Source organism: Eublepharis macularius, chromosome 1 (genome assembly GCF_028583425.1).
Source record: "Eublepharis macularius isolate TG4126 chromosome 1, MPM_Emac_v1.0, whole genome shotgun sequence".
Classification (NCBI taxonomy): domain Eukaryota; kingdom Metazoa; phylum Chordata; class Lepidosauria; order Squamata; family Eublepharidae; genus Eublepharis; species Eublepharis macularius.
The window spans coordinates 24,362,926-24,377,656 of record NC_072790.1 but is presented as its reverse complement, the minus strand read 5'-3'; the positions used below and the strand labels follow the sequence as shown (position 1 = coordinate 24,377,656).

The following is a 14,731-nucleotide window of genomic DNA, read 5'->3' as shown; positions in this document are numbered from 1 at the left end:
TCACACAGGGAGATTTACTTCATCTCCTCCTAATGCCTGCAGATCTATATGTAAGTGTAGAATAAGTAGCAAGCTAATCTCAAGCTGTTGATTAAGCCCAACTATTCTATAGTCTGGAAAATTCCACTTTTCATGTCTCCTAGTATTATTTGGTAGTTGTTGCAGTGACACATCAGTAAGCAATACCGCCTGCTATTTCAAAGCATTTTCCTCACCATAGCCTTCTACATCCTCCCAGATTGGAAACTTGGCCCGCTCCAAAAATAGATCTGCCTGGTTCACCAAAGCCTGTTTTACAGTCTCATAGCCTGTTAGAACGACCATTTTCTGGGATCCCATTTGGATGCTGAAGACGGGACCATACTGCTTGGATAACTGAAATATAATTTTAAAAAGTGAAAATGATAGTTCAGGTCTTCAAGATAGTGACGAGCTGAGTCAAAAACACCAGTTAAGTACCAATTGAAACACCAAAGGCCTAGGCAAGTAGAAATGTTTAAAACTAGCGGCACCTAACATTTGGCACAAAAGTGCCAGCATACATGGCAGAGGTAGGTCCATAATTGTGGTGGTCTCAGAGAAGACCCTGCCTTTTGTGGCCACCCACATCAGTACACACAAGGCCTCTCGGTGACTCTTTTTTTGTAAAGTAGGTATTTTATTAGTTTTCTCATAATAATAGGAGTAGGGGAAAGGGGGGTAGGAAAAGGAGAAATAATAGAAAAATCATAAAGTCTGCTTGCATCAGCATTCTACTTATCTACATATCATATCATTTCATACTACCAATCATTCAACTGTGATTACTAGTAACAAATTACAATACTGCCTTCATACTTACTTCATACTTACTTCATACCTACTACATTGAGGTCTTTATACTTATTTTTCATCCAGTTGTAAAAAGAGGTCCATGGGGCAGCAAAATCTGCTTCCATTTATACTTTCATTAGTGAAGTTAGTTTGTCCATTTCTGTATTTTCCATTATCTCCGCTATTAGTTCCTCTTGCTGAGGTGTTATTGGTTGTTTCCAATAAAATGCTAGTAGAATTCTTGCTGTTGTTAATATATGTATTATGAAGTATTTCTGGTCTTCGTTTAGCTCTTCTGATATACAGTTTAACAAAAATATCTCTGGTTTAAAGGGAATTAATGTCTGTAAGGTTGTTTGTAATAACGTATGCATCATTATCCAAAATTTATGTACCTCTTTACAAGTCCACCACATATGATAGAATGTTCCTGTATGCTTCCCACATTTCCGGCAGTTATTTGACATATTTTTATACATTTTGGCAAGTCTATCCAGAGTTAAGAACCATCTATAAAATATCTTATATAAGTTCTCTTTAAATGCAACTGACTTAGTTATTTAACATTCACTTTCCATATCTTATTCCATTGCATCGAATAAATACTATATCCTAAATTTTATGTCCATTTAATCTTATATTCTTCCATCCCCTCATTTTTCCTCTTCATTTGCATTAATATATATATCAGTTTTTCATCAGAATCTCATAACAGTTTTTCAAAAGCATTTTGTTCTGAGTAAAAACTGCCCAATTTTTAATCTTTATTGTATCTGGATTCAATCTGAGCCCTTGACCACCAGTCTAAATTAATGCCTTGTCGCTGTAATTCTTTTGTTTTTAATATTCCTTTACCATCTAGAAGGTCTTTATATCTAATAATCCTCTCTAGAGAAAATACATTTGGCTGTGAAAATGCTTCTAAAGGTGACACCCATTGTGGAATTTTAGAGTAGATTAGTAGATAAGGGATTTTCTAATCAGGTGGTTCTTGAAATACTTATGTCCGTTAGGCTTTCCATACCATATTAATGCGTGCCATCCTAACTGCAAATCATGTCCTTCTAGGGCCAAAAGTCTTCAGTTTTCTAAAAGAATCTACTCTCTCATCCAAACTAAGCAGCACACTTTATAATAAGTTCTCCAGTCCGGTCAAGCAAAACCAGCATTCTCTTTCAGATCTTGGAGTGTTTTCAGTTTGATTCTTGGTTTTTTCCCTTGCCAGATAAATTTGGACACTGACTTGTTTAGCTCTTCAAAGAAAGATTTATTGATACAGATCAGGATGGTTTGATATAGAAATATAATCTGTGGTAGTATATTCATATACTAGACAGACAGGCTTCATAAAGAGGATGGTAGTCAACTGCATTCAATTTATAACAACATTCAATTTATATACTGCTCTTCAGGATGACTTAACACCCACTCAGAGCAGTTTACAAAGTATGTTATATTATCCCCACAACAACAAGCAATTTAGCCTGAGGTGGGTGGAGCTGAGAGAGCTCTGAAAGAGCTGTGACCGACCCAAGGCCACCCAGCTGGCTTCATGTGAAGGAGTGGGGAATCAAACCTGGTTCTCCAGATTAGAGTCTCATGCACTTAACCACTACGCCAAACTGGCTTTCATGTACCTAGGGTCGAATCTATTTAAGGCCTTAAAGAAAAACACCAGAGTTGTGTTCAGAAACAGAGTGAAGCTCCATCAGGCTTGGTGAGATATGCTGCTCAGCAAATGTACAATTTTGCTGCCTAGCAAAACAACAGAGGTTCCTGAACAGTCTTCAGAGATAGCTCCAACTGTGATCAGAGTTATGGATATACAACATGGCCAGATCTCATTTTTCAAAGGGAGGATGCAGCTGTCAAACCAATCAAATTCGTTTGAAGGCTCTTCAAGTATCCACTATGATTTGACTGCTAGGGGTGTGTATTTTGAAAATTTCCATTTTTATAAAAGTCAGAGCTGTTAAGTGAAATCTTTATCATGATTGGTTAGTTTTTCAGTGGAAATTGCCAGGTTGGTGTCAGGCTATGGACGACAGACTATGGCAGATAGATCCCTGGATCATTGCAGAAAGACACAGGTCCTTGGTTAAATGACTTTTATTCAGAAATCAAATCCTTTTCATAGGCACAGGTCCATAAGTTTACTAGAGGCAAGGAAGCCTTCTAAGCAGTACAATTTCTTTGAAAGGAATGAAAGCTGAAGGAGCACACAGATCTAAATACTCAAACATTTGCCTCTTCCCCAGCCCACAAGTTTTAAGTGGGAAGAAGTCTGGGAAACTTTTCTTTAAGTTTATACGTTAGCTAGACTAGACAGAGAAAGGAACGGCAACATCTCAGATATCCAAGGTTGAAGCAGGCCACAGCCTAGTGGAAAATTACCAGAGGGAGCCAGTTTGAAGTTAGCTGAGCTGTAAGCTCATACATGTATCCAAGTTATGTAGCATGATGTTAGTTAGCCAATGATAAGTCTGTAACTATGGCATGTGGTTCAGTTATGTATTCTGCCTGACAAGAATGTATTTAGGCAAGTTGCTGTCTGTGTTAGGGGGCTCAGTTTGTTTTGAGTGGCAGAAGTCACGCTGAGCCTTAGCCGGCTAATAAAGCACGCTTTCCTTCCTGAATCCTTGTTGGTCTCATTCCTGCACGACTCTTGAAGCTTACAAGGTCATTTTTAGTGAGCTTCAAAGGAATAGATCACCCCGGCTGAGAGAGGGAGAAACGAAAGTGGCCTACTCAGCCTTTGCAATATGAAAGCAAAACATAGTATTAGCAATGTGGATCTCTAAACCCATGACAGGGAAATGGGGCTAGATAGCAGAATGTTGCCGAGTAGGCCCCCTCCCCTGCTTTAAAGCCTGCTATGAAATGTGTTAAAGTTTCCTGCATTACTGTTTCACCGCTGCACCAAAGACTGCTTTACACGTGTGTGCTCTGATACACGTGTCAGTTTCCTGCCTGCGTGTCAATTACCCTGCTGCTGTAATAGACTGTGTAGTTTACTGACTCCATGTTGGGATAACTGTACAAAGGACTCTTTTTCTGGGCAGCCCTGCCCTGACCTGTATCTGGAGTTCCCAGTGTGCGTTTGGACTGTGTTCCCCGTGCCTGCTTTGCCATCTGCCACGGACCGTGCCTGTTCCCTGCTTTGGACTGTGTTTTAAGTGCTGTTCCCCCTGCCTCCATGGAAGCCTGCCTCATAGGGGCCCAAGCCGCTGCTAGCAGCCGGGCGCCTGCCGGGGAAACCTCCAGCGAGCCTGGCTAGGCGCTCCCTGGTCAGTTCCCGCCTGGAGCCTCCCGCGGGTAGGTCGCCAAGCTTGCCCTCGCTACCGGGCAACCTGCTATCCAGCCCCAGCTATGCCCAGCCGGCATCCATGTTCTCAGGCAGCCAGAAGACCCTGGGAAGAAGTCTGCTTTGAGAAGCCATTTCGGCGAAGCGGGCACACCACGTCCGCAGCGAGAGCCCCTCGCCCCGCTCTGCATATCTTAGGAGCCGCCCCGGAGAAGGAACTAAGTGCCGACCATCCCAAGCACTTAGAGAATGCATCTCAAAGAAACCTCCGCATTCCAGAGCTGATGACATCAGGACAAGCCCTGTCCGCTGGAAAATCCTTTCAGCCCACTTGGATTTCCCCCTCCCTCTTTTGTCCCCTCTTCCTGAGGTGTCACTTATCACAATCTGATTACCAAAGTGGCCCATCCAAGCCATTCAGTAGCCCATTAGACCCTTTGTTTTAATCCGTGAGAACCACCAAGTACAGCACCAGCCCCAGGGTACGTTTTGGGGTATTTAAGCTGGTCTCCCAGACCACTCGGTGCTTAGGCCATTCCTATCCAGACTTCCTTGCTGTCCGTCTGTGGTCCCAGTGCTGGCATTGGGCCACCCTCGCTGCTGTGTCTTTGCTTCGCTCCAGGATTGTGAGTATTTCCCTTACCATCGTTGGGAACCCGCTAATGCGAATGTCTCTGTATTTCCTACTCTGTATTTCTTAGACCTTGTGTGTTCTCTGTATGATTGTGCAAGCTAGGCTTACGCCACACTAAATACACGTGTTTGGACCTTATTCGTTGTCTGCCTCTTTTTCACTAGAGTGTCTGGGATCGGGACCTCCGTATACATAGGTTATGATCCTCGCTTAATATTAAAGTTACAGACTGCTATAGCTAATTCCCCATTATAATAAAGAGCAGTTCTGGTAACAGTTTACTGGTGGAGAATGCGGGCATAACCCAGTTCGTGTGAATACACGTGAGTCGACACGCGTGTCTTCGGCGAACTGACTTAGAGGAAAATTTTCCAGACCTCAGTGTAAAGAGCGCAATTTAGCTCAGGGAATTAAAAGTGTGAGTGTGTGTGGCTCTAGCGAGCATTTCTATCTTGTGGGTTGGCTTTTCCCCATTTCCTCCTTCAGCCAGCTTTGGACTACTTGCCTTTTGTGGTGCACCGCGAGGCCCTCCAGCCGTTATAACCGGTGTACTGTGGGTGAGGACCTCTGAACTGGTGAAGTTCCTGGCCACTTTCCGGGCCGCCTAAACGCGTGTATGTGGGTGGGATCCCAGAAGTAGGCTCTCTATAGATATATGCATCCTGAAGCAGCACATATAAAATTCTCTTCCGCCCTCCCCCGTCTCTCCTAAGTCCGTCCAAACCCTCGTTCCTGCCAGCACTTAGGCTTCAATCCCCGCTCCGAAGGAAACGTGAAGGGATCGTTAGTCCATTTGGTTGTTCAGTCAGTTTTAGCTTTGGGAATCTAAAGCCAGGTTCCTGAAGCCCCGCGGCAGCCGGCCGCACCGTGCTTAAGAGTTTTAAGGTAGACTCTTGGGCGCCTTTCCGCTTGCGAGTTTTAAGACAGACTCGTGGGCGTGTCCTGCTTGGGAGTTGGTAGAACTCTTGAGCGCTTTTCCGCTTGGGAGTATTGTGGTTTTACTCCTGGGCACTTTTGCTTGGGGACTTGCAGAGGCAGTCCTTGAGCGCTTTCAGTCTTTTGGTCAAGGCTTGGAGACAGTTTAACCGTTTGTCTCTGAGCACGAGGCCTGGGGACTTTTTGAGCTTAGTTCTTGGGCAGAGAGCTTGAGAGCATTTGTTGGCTTCTGAGCAGAGGCTTGGGAGCATTTCTGGTTGCCTGAGCAGAGGCTTGGGAGACCCCCTTAGTAGCAGTTCCTGAGCAGAGGCTTGGGGACACTTTTTGGTTTTCCGAGTATAGGCTTGGAAGACCCCTGAGCTTTGGCTTCCGAGCAGAGGCTTGGAAGCACTGAGTGTTTTTGGTTCTTGGGCTTAGAGAGCTTGAGAGCACCCTCTGAGCCAGTAAACTTTTCCTGGTCCCGTGGCTTGTAGGCAAGCTTGAAACGGGAATAGGAATTTCTCCTTCTCCCCCCGGTGGAGAAGAACAGAGTGTAGGACCCTTAAAAATACCCTTGTGAACCTAAAAGTAGGACCTTAATACCCCCTGGTAAAAACCCTTGAGGACCTGAGGGAAGGATAAACCTCCCAAAAGGAACATAGAGAGGAAGAAGTTGTTAACACCCCTGAGCAGCTTTAATCGCCCCACCCCTGGTGTCGCTGATCCACTCTTTAACCTCCCCCGAGATCAGCCTCAAACGAAAAGAAAAATGTACCGGGCAGCCCCCACCGTGCCCCGCCTGGAGAAGTGGCTAGTGAAGAAGGGAGATTGCCCTTGAGAAGCCGGTTCCTTCAAGGGACCCGACCCGCTCCAGATAGTCAGAAGCGCCTTCCAAGATTTTTGCGAAAAGGAGAAACCTAGGTCAAGCAAGAAAGATAGATATGGAGCTTGGGCACTTTTCACCGCCCTACAGGACAGCGTGTCCCTAATCAGTAAGCTACAGGTAGCTCAGGAAGAACAGGAACAGGAGATAGAAAAGCTAAGGAAAGAAAGGAAGGAACATGAGGAAAAAGCAGCCGAGTGGCGTTCACAACGCGTTAACTTCATGCTGGAGAAGCAGGGTCTAGCCGCTGCCCTCCAAGACGCTCAGCACAAGGCTGAAGTAGCCACCGCTCGTGCCGATATGGCTGAGGATGCAGTAATTGAAGGTCAGGAGAAAATTGCAAAATTAACCCACGCTGCCCAGTTCATGGCAGAGCAAAAAGTCGCAAAGATAGCCGCAGCAGACCACTCCGCTTGTAAGAGGGAGCTAGAGGCCCTAAAACAGCACCTGGGAATGCAGCAGGCCGTAATTTCCGCCGTGCATCCCGCAGCCCTCTTGGCCCTCCCCGAAGGTAGTGCCGACAGTTGGTCACCCCCTTCGTCTCCGCCTGAGGAAGCCCCACAGCCCCTCCACCCAATAGCCACTAAGGAAATTGTATCCATGGACGAGGATGGCAGAAAGACAGACCGGGTCGTTAAGGAAACCCGCAATTGGAGGCCCGATGAGCTCCAAGCCATAGCAGATCGTATGGGACCCCTAAACCGAGACACGGCTATCCAGTGGTTCACCCGTGTGACCACCTCACAGCCCTCCGCTAGTGGTTCTGATGTAGCCCAATTGGCCCGCCACTGCGCTAGTCCCGAGATAGTCACAGCCCTTAACGTCTATGTTTCTAATCGAAAGTTAGCCACCCGCAGTCAGTACGGAGCAATTAAAGAACTGTGTGCTTTCCTATGGCCCACCAAGAGTTTAAAGGCCCTGTATATTGCAGAGTCCCAGAAACCCGGAGAGGACCCAGAGGCATATTTAGCTAGAAAGCAGCTTCTCGCTGAGCTGTCAGACGAAGTGGACCTAGATGCAAGCGATGTACCCGACTTTGACGAGTTAGAATTCAGGAGAGCAGTCTTAGATGGACTCAATAGTACCACCCGCCTAGCACTGGCAGGAGTGGAGCCCGGGAGCATCTCATGGGGAGACCTGGAAGCTTGCATCAGGAGCATTGCTGGCCTGTTGCGAGAAACCGGCGCCATCCGCCATGTGAAGTCCCCGGCCTCTCGTAGGAAGGAGAGCGAGCCGATAAGCGCAGTCACCTACGCCAATCATGGCCCCCACTCTCAGTACCGACCGCAGGGACGCAACTTGTACTCGGAAACAAGGGGAGGAATCCTGAGGGGAAGGAGCAGTAGCTTTAACCGGGGAAGGGGACCGAGGGACTACCGTCCGGGAGTTTCCTTTGCGTCCACCCCGAGTTACAGTTCCTCCTCCCAGCAGGGACCCCACGAGCCCCGATTACAGGATGTGCCCCTAGCCCCTTCTCACTCGCGAGCATCGCACCCGTACAATCATCAGGTCTACCCGCCTCCAGATCAGTCTAACGCTTGGGGAGCATCGTAGGGCGACCACGAGGGCTACCGGGACCGCGGCAGCACGCCCCAGTCCAGGGACCCCCTCCGTTGGGAACTATGGATGCGCCTCAAAAACATTGGAGCGAACATGGAGCTATTCGATGGAAAGCCCACGTCCGTTCTAATGAAGGCAATCATGGAGTGGGAAGACCAGCAGCAGCAGCCCCCAGTACCCCCGTCAGCGCCCCCTTTGCCGCCAGACCCTTCCTTCTCGAGTCCCCCGATAGCTGCCGTCCGGGAACGCCCAAGCCCCAACAACCCCTTTAGAGGAAGCACCGCTTCCACCGGCCAGGGTGCAGGATCAGAATAGGGTCGCCCCGAGTCCCAGTCTCCTTCCGTGGGCATAGTTGCCAAACTAAAGCCGGACACATGGGGGAGACCGACAGTAAAGGCAGGGATCGGGACTCCCGGGGAAAAGAAGAAGCCTGCCACCCTCCTCATAGATACCGGAGCTTCACTTAATATACTCCGGCCCACCTTAGTCACAAAGGGAACTCAGACCCCCACCACCATGCAGCTCGCCGGTTTCGGAGGCGGCATGCAGGAATCCCCGGTCTGGCAGGATATCCCCCTCTCCGTTGGGAACCTGGCCACCCGGATTTCGGCATGCGCAAACCGGGGAGAAGATGATGGACTTTTGGGCATGCCATTTTTCCGTGCCGAGGGACTGACCATTGACCTAGCAAATGGGCTCCTGTGGCGCATCCCTGGAGGCCCAGACTTTGTCAATGCAGTCCATCGATGTGCAGCCCTTAAAGCCCCCCTTCCTCTCGCCCCCATCACAGGAGACCCCTGGGTCCAGGACTTTCCCGAAGTGTGGGTGACAGACAAGGCCGAGTGTGGGATAGTGAAGGGCGCCTGCGTCCTGATTGAAGGAAAGGACCCCCCTCCCCAAAGACAGTACAAGTACCCAGCGGAAGCTGAGGCAGGGATAGCCAAAACTATAGAAGGACCCCTTGAGTGGGACGTCATACTCCCGATGCAGTCCATCTGCAACGCCCCATTGTGGCCAGTTCTGAAAGCAGATGGAGTGACCTGGAGAATGACGGTCGACTTCCGTGCCCTGAATGCCACCACCCCTCCAGTTGCCCCGGTTGTGGCCAAGTATAACGAGATCCTGACGGCCATTGCCGCTGGGTCCCGGTTCTACTCGGTCATAGACCTGGCCAACGCTTTCCACTCCATCCGGTTGCATGAGTCTTGCTGGTACAAGTTCGCGTTCACTTTCCGCGGCCAGCAATACGCATTCAAGCGGACACCCCAGGGATTCCACTCCAGCCCCAGTATTTGTCATGCCCATGTAGTTCAGATGTGGGAACGCCTCCAACCCTCCTCGAGGCCCCACGTACTGAGCTACGTGGATGACATTTTAGTTCACGCCCCTACGGAAGAACTAGCCCGCCAAATCACCAGGGAAGTCCTGGAACTCCTCCGCGAGACTGGGTTCAAGGCAAGCAGGGAAAAGGCCCAATTGGTTCAGACCAGCGTCAAGTACCTGGGTCTGACCCTGGGACCCGAGGGTCGCACCCCGGATGCCCAGCGAATGGAGGTCATTTCCAAGCTACCTGCACCCACCGATGTCCCCTCCCTCAGAGCCCTTCTAGGAACTTTTAACTTCTCTCGAGACTTCATTGAGTCCTTTGCAGACAAAGCTCGCCCCCTGTATGCTCTCCTTAAAAAGAATACTCCCTGGGAGTGGGGACCGGATCAACAGACAGCCTTAGCCGAGCTGAAGTGCAGCCTGGCCGCAGCCCCGGCCCTAGCCCATCCGGATGTTACCCAGCCATTCTTTATTCAGTTAGCTGTATCAGACAAAAGCATAGGAGCCACGCTCACCCAGCAGCAAGCGGGAACCGCTAGAGTAGTAGCCTATGCCTCTCGCAACCTAACTGCAGTAGAGACTAAGTTTAGCCCATGCGAAAAGACGTGCCTTGCTCTAGTTTGGAGTCTGACCCATTGGGAATTTATCATAGGAGGCTCCCGCACAATAGTTCAAACGACTCATACGCCCCTCAAATATATTCTGTCTGGCAAGATACAAGATGGACAAGTCTCAAACGCCCGCATAGCACAGTGGACCCTGGCCCTGGTCAACCGCGGAGTAGAGTTTAAAAGGGAAACCACCGAGCCGCCAGCCCCCTATGGCCTATTAGTAACCGGAACTGAGCACGAGTGCCCCCTGGACCCGCCACCACAGGTTGTTTGGCCAGTCACTTGGGGAGTCCCGCTAGAGGAAGCCCGACAGAACGGCTTCACATGCTGGTTCTGCGACGGCTCCTCCTTTCACGTTGGAGGATCCCCTCGGACAGGCTACGGCGCCGTGCGAGTGAGCGACGCCTATACCCTCAAGGGTCCAGCCCGCCCCCATTCCAGCCAAGCGGCTGAGGTGCAAGCGCTTCTGGCAGTGCTTGAGTTTGAGCCCCCAGAAAGCCCGCTGGCCATTTACACAGACTCGGATTGGACGGCCAAAGCCGCCACGGTCTGGCTCCCGGTATGGCAGAATCAGGGGTGGAGAGCTAGTGATGGGAAACCTGTAGCCCACCTACAGTTATGGCAACAAGTAGCAGCGCTCCTTCAGTCTCGCTCAGGCCCAACGCAGGTTACCCATGTCAAGGGACACCAAAAGACAAACTCAGAGACCGCTTATTGGAATGACCAGGCAGACCTCGCAGCCAAGGCAGCCACCACCGAAAATGCTCCCCTACCGGAATCAGCCACCGATTGTCCTCTCCACCCTGTCACCACCCGCGCACAAGCCCGCAGCCAGGCTCAGGGGACCACAGGAACACTAGACCTAGCACAACAGCAGCTATCTGACCCAGAAGTAGCTGACCTCCTAGCCGCAGGAAGAGATCAGACAGGGAGACTACTGATCCGAGAAGAGGAAGGCATAGTTTGGGCAGTAGATACAGCCGGTGAACGCCACTGGGTAGTGCCATTGGAAATTAGGGCCGACTCTAAGACCTACATACCCAAGCATCGATTGGGGGAAGAAGCTGAGAGGAGAACTTAAAATCGAAACAGCGATTACAACCCGAGAAAAGTGAAGAGAAGGTAAAGATCATTATCTTCTGAGACGGGACAGATTGATAAAAACAGAGAGGAAAAAAAGTAGATTTTTAAACTGCAACAGACTAGTGAAAAGGAGGGGAAGACTCGGCAGGAATTGAATTTAAAAAGAGACTAAGTTTAAAGAAGTTATTAAAGAAATGGGATTATTGTTTTGAATACCTGTGGCTTTGGAGCTGTGAGAAAAAGACACCATCGCGAGATCTGCTGTGGGAAGACGGGAGACAGGAAGTGCGTAATAACAATAGAGTGGCTGGAGAGAAGCGGCCCTTGCTGGAGGGCAGGAAGTAGGGAATCGCCATTTTTGAAAGGGGAAGGGTCGCGGCTTCAGCGGAAGAGGAAGTAGGCCATCTTGGATTACAAAATCATAGAGAAACCATAGAGAAAAGACGCCCGACATTTTGGACTCTTTAAAATTTAATTTCTATAAGAAGACCGGGACATTTAAAATAGAAAAACGTTAAATTTTACGCCACGGAGTTAAGGAAGAGAGCGGATTCGTGGGAGCGAGCTAAAGCAAGCCCCACGATGTCAAAAAAAGAGTGGCAATCGGCAATAGAAAACCTGGATAAAAACCTGGACAAAAAACTTTTAGATATGATTAAAGAACTTAAGGACACGAAATTGGAGCTGATAAAAGAGGTTAAAGAGGTTACACAGACAGTAAAATCGGAGCTGTCAGAAGTGAAAAAAGGTATGGAAACAATACGAAGTGAATTACAAGGAACGCAGCAGAGAGTTAAAACAGTAGAAGACGCGATGGAGAATTTAGCAGACACGCAACAAACAGAGATGAGATTGGTGAAGGGGAGAATGTCAGTTGCAGAAACTAAACATATGGAGAAGCAGCTACGTTTTCGTGGCTTGCCAGAAGTGGAAGGAAAGTCAGCGCAAGAACAGATGACTGAGGTGTTGGCTGAGTACCTGGGGAAGGAGGAGGAGGAAGTTGTGGCTATCCTAGATGTGGCATACCGTGTGAATTCGAGAATAGCAACCCAGAGGAAACTACCAAGAGATGTGATTGTGCAGTTTACAACACGAAATATGAAAGAGAGGATTGTGACAAAACAGTTTCAAGATCCATTGGAGATTGATGGCAAGACGATTATTATAATGAAGGAACTGCCCAGATCAGTGTTACTGGACCGGAAAAAATATAAAGTGCTAATTCAGATTTTGAAGGACATGAAAATCAGGTACAGATGGGAGTTACCGGAAGGAGTGTCCTTTGAGTTTGGAGGGGTCAAAAAACGCATCAGATCTGAGCGAGAGATGGAGCGATTTATTAAGGACAATGAAAAAGACTTACCAACAAGATCATGAGTATGGAGTGTAAAGTATTATCTTGGAATGTAAATGGACTAAACTCACCGAATAAGAGGAAAAATACTTTTCACTGGCTACTAAAACAAAAATGTGACATTGTTTGTTTGCAAGAGACCCATATCAGAAAGCAGGATGTAAAATATTTAAAATCTGGAAAATTGGGCAAAGAATATGTAGCGGCCTCCAACAAGAAAAAAAGAGGAGTGGTGTTGTACATAAAAGAGGAGCTACAGCCAAAATTTGTTATGAGAGATGTGGAAGCTAGATTTGTAGCAGTGGAATGTATTTGGAATTTAAAGAGAGTGTTGGTAGTCGGACTTTATGCACCTAACGGTGCAAAAGAAAGCTTCTTTGAGGATTTAAGGAAGCATTTAGACGATCTTGCATACGACCAGATAATTCTTGCTGGAGACTTCAATGGAGTGACAGACTTGGAACTAGACAAAAAGACTACAACGGCACAAAAGAAAAGAGGACTATTACCAAAGCTTTTTTTTGAGTTGATTCAACAAGAGACTCTTGAAGATGTATGGAGGAGAGAATATCCTAAAAGCAGACAGTTTACTTTTTATTCTGCAAGGCATTCTACATTATCAAGAATTGATATGATCTGGGCCTCAAAAGACTTAGCATTATGGACTAAGGAGGTAGAAATAATGCCTATGGTAGGCTCAGATCACAAGCCAATTATGTGGAAATTTGGAAAAAAGAGAAAAAGGAAAGCATGGAGAATAAATGAGGACTTGTTACAGGAAAGAGAGAATATGGAAATACTGAGAAGAGAGACAAAGTTTTTTATACAATACAACGTGAATAAAGAAGTACCAACCAATAAAGTTTGGGATGCTTACAAGGCGGTTGTAAGGGGCATACTAATGGACTTAAATGGTAGAGCAAGAAAGAAGAAAGAGGAGAAAAGACAAGAGATTGAGGAGAAAATAAAAGCCAAAGAAATACAGCTAAAAAAGAGACCAGGGAAAAAGAAGGTATACCAGGAAATTAAAATACTTCAAGAACAGCTAACAGCAATGAGCAATAAAGAATTGGAGTGGAATCTCAAAAGACTGAATCAAAAAGCATTTGAGGGTGCTAATAAACCTGGGAAGTACCTGGCATGGCAATTGAAGAAGAAAAGGGAAAAGAAGATAATAAATAAAATTTGCGAAGATAACAAAACGTATTTGGAGCAGGCTACCATTAGTAGAGCCTTTTATAAATTTTACGCTAAGCTGTATAATAAAAAAGAAGTAAACAAAGAATCAATAGCGTCATATTTGGAGAAAACCAAACTTCCAGAAATCTTGGAAGCTTGGAGAAATAAGTTGAATAGTGAAGTAACTGACGAGGAAATAAGTAAGGCAATACAATCTGCAAATCTAGGAAAGGCGCCAGGGCCAGATGGACTTACGGCTAAATTCTATAAGACAATGGCTAATGAACTGGCACCATTCCTAAAAGAGGTGATGAATGGGGTTTTAAGGGATCAAAGGATTCCAGAAACTTGGAGTGAAGCGAATATATCATTGATCCCAAAAGAGGGCCAAGACCTGACTAATGTGAAAAATTATAGACCTATATCGCTACTCAACAATGACTATAAAATTTTTGCGAAGATATTGGCGGAGAGATTGAAGGGGTGGCTCTCGGAAGTCATAGAGGAGGAACAAGCAGGCTTTTTGCCAGACAGACAAATAAGAGACAACTTAAGGACAGTGATCAATGCTATTGAATATTATGACAAGCGTTGTGACAAAGAGGTTGGTTTCTTCTTTGTTGACGCTGAAAAAGCGTTTGACAATTTAAACTGGGACTTTATGTTTGCCACTATGGAAAAGCTACAATTGGGAGAAAGATTCATCAGAGCAATTAAGGAAATTTATAGAGACCAGACTGCAGCAATTGTGGTGAATGATGAATTGACCAAGAAATTGACGATAAGTAAAGGAACAAGACAAGGTTGCCCGTTATCTCCATTGTTGTTCATTTTAGTATTGGAGATTCTGATGATACAAATACGTCAAGATGATGAAATTCGTGGAATAAAAATAAAGGACTATTCATATAAGGTCAGAGCATTTGCGGATGACATAATGTTAATTGTAGAGGACCCATTGGAGAACATGCCAAGAGTGATAGATAAGATCAAGGAGTTTGGAGACTTGGCAGGTTTCTTCATTAACAAAAAGAAGTCAAAGATATTATGCAAAAATATGACTAAGCAG

The 14,731-nt window shown here is 46.9% G+C and overlaps 1 protein-coding gene across 1 annotated transcript in view; it reads right to left on the bottom strand.

The window, feature by feature from the left end:
• The window catches only part of LOC129327642 (cytochrome P450 2K4-like), a 77,066-nt gene that overhangs the window by 34,280 nt on the left and 28,055 nt on the right, over positions 1-14,731 (bottom strand). The window contains exon 2 of the mRNA XM_054976397.1: positions 216-375. Within this exon, the coding sequence (XP_054832372.1) occupies positions 216-375 (160 nt within the window). The remainder of the gene's footprint in view (positions 1-215; positions 376-14,731) is intronic.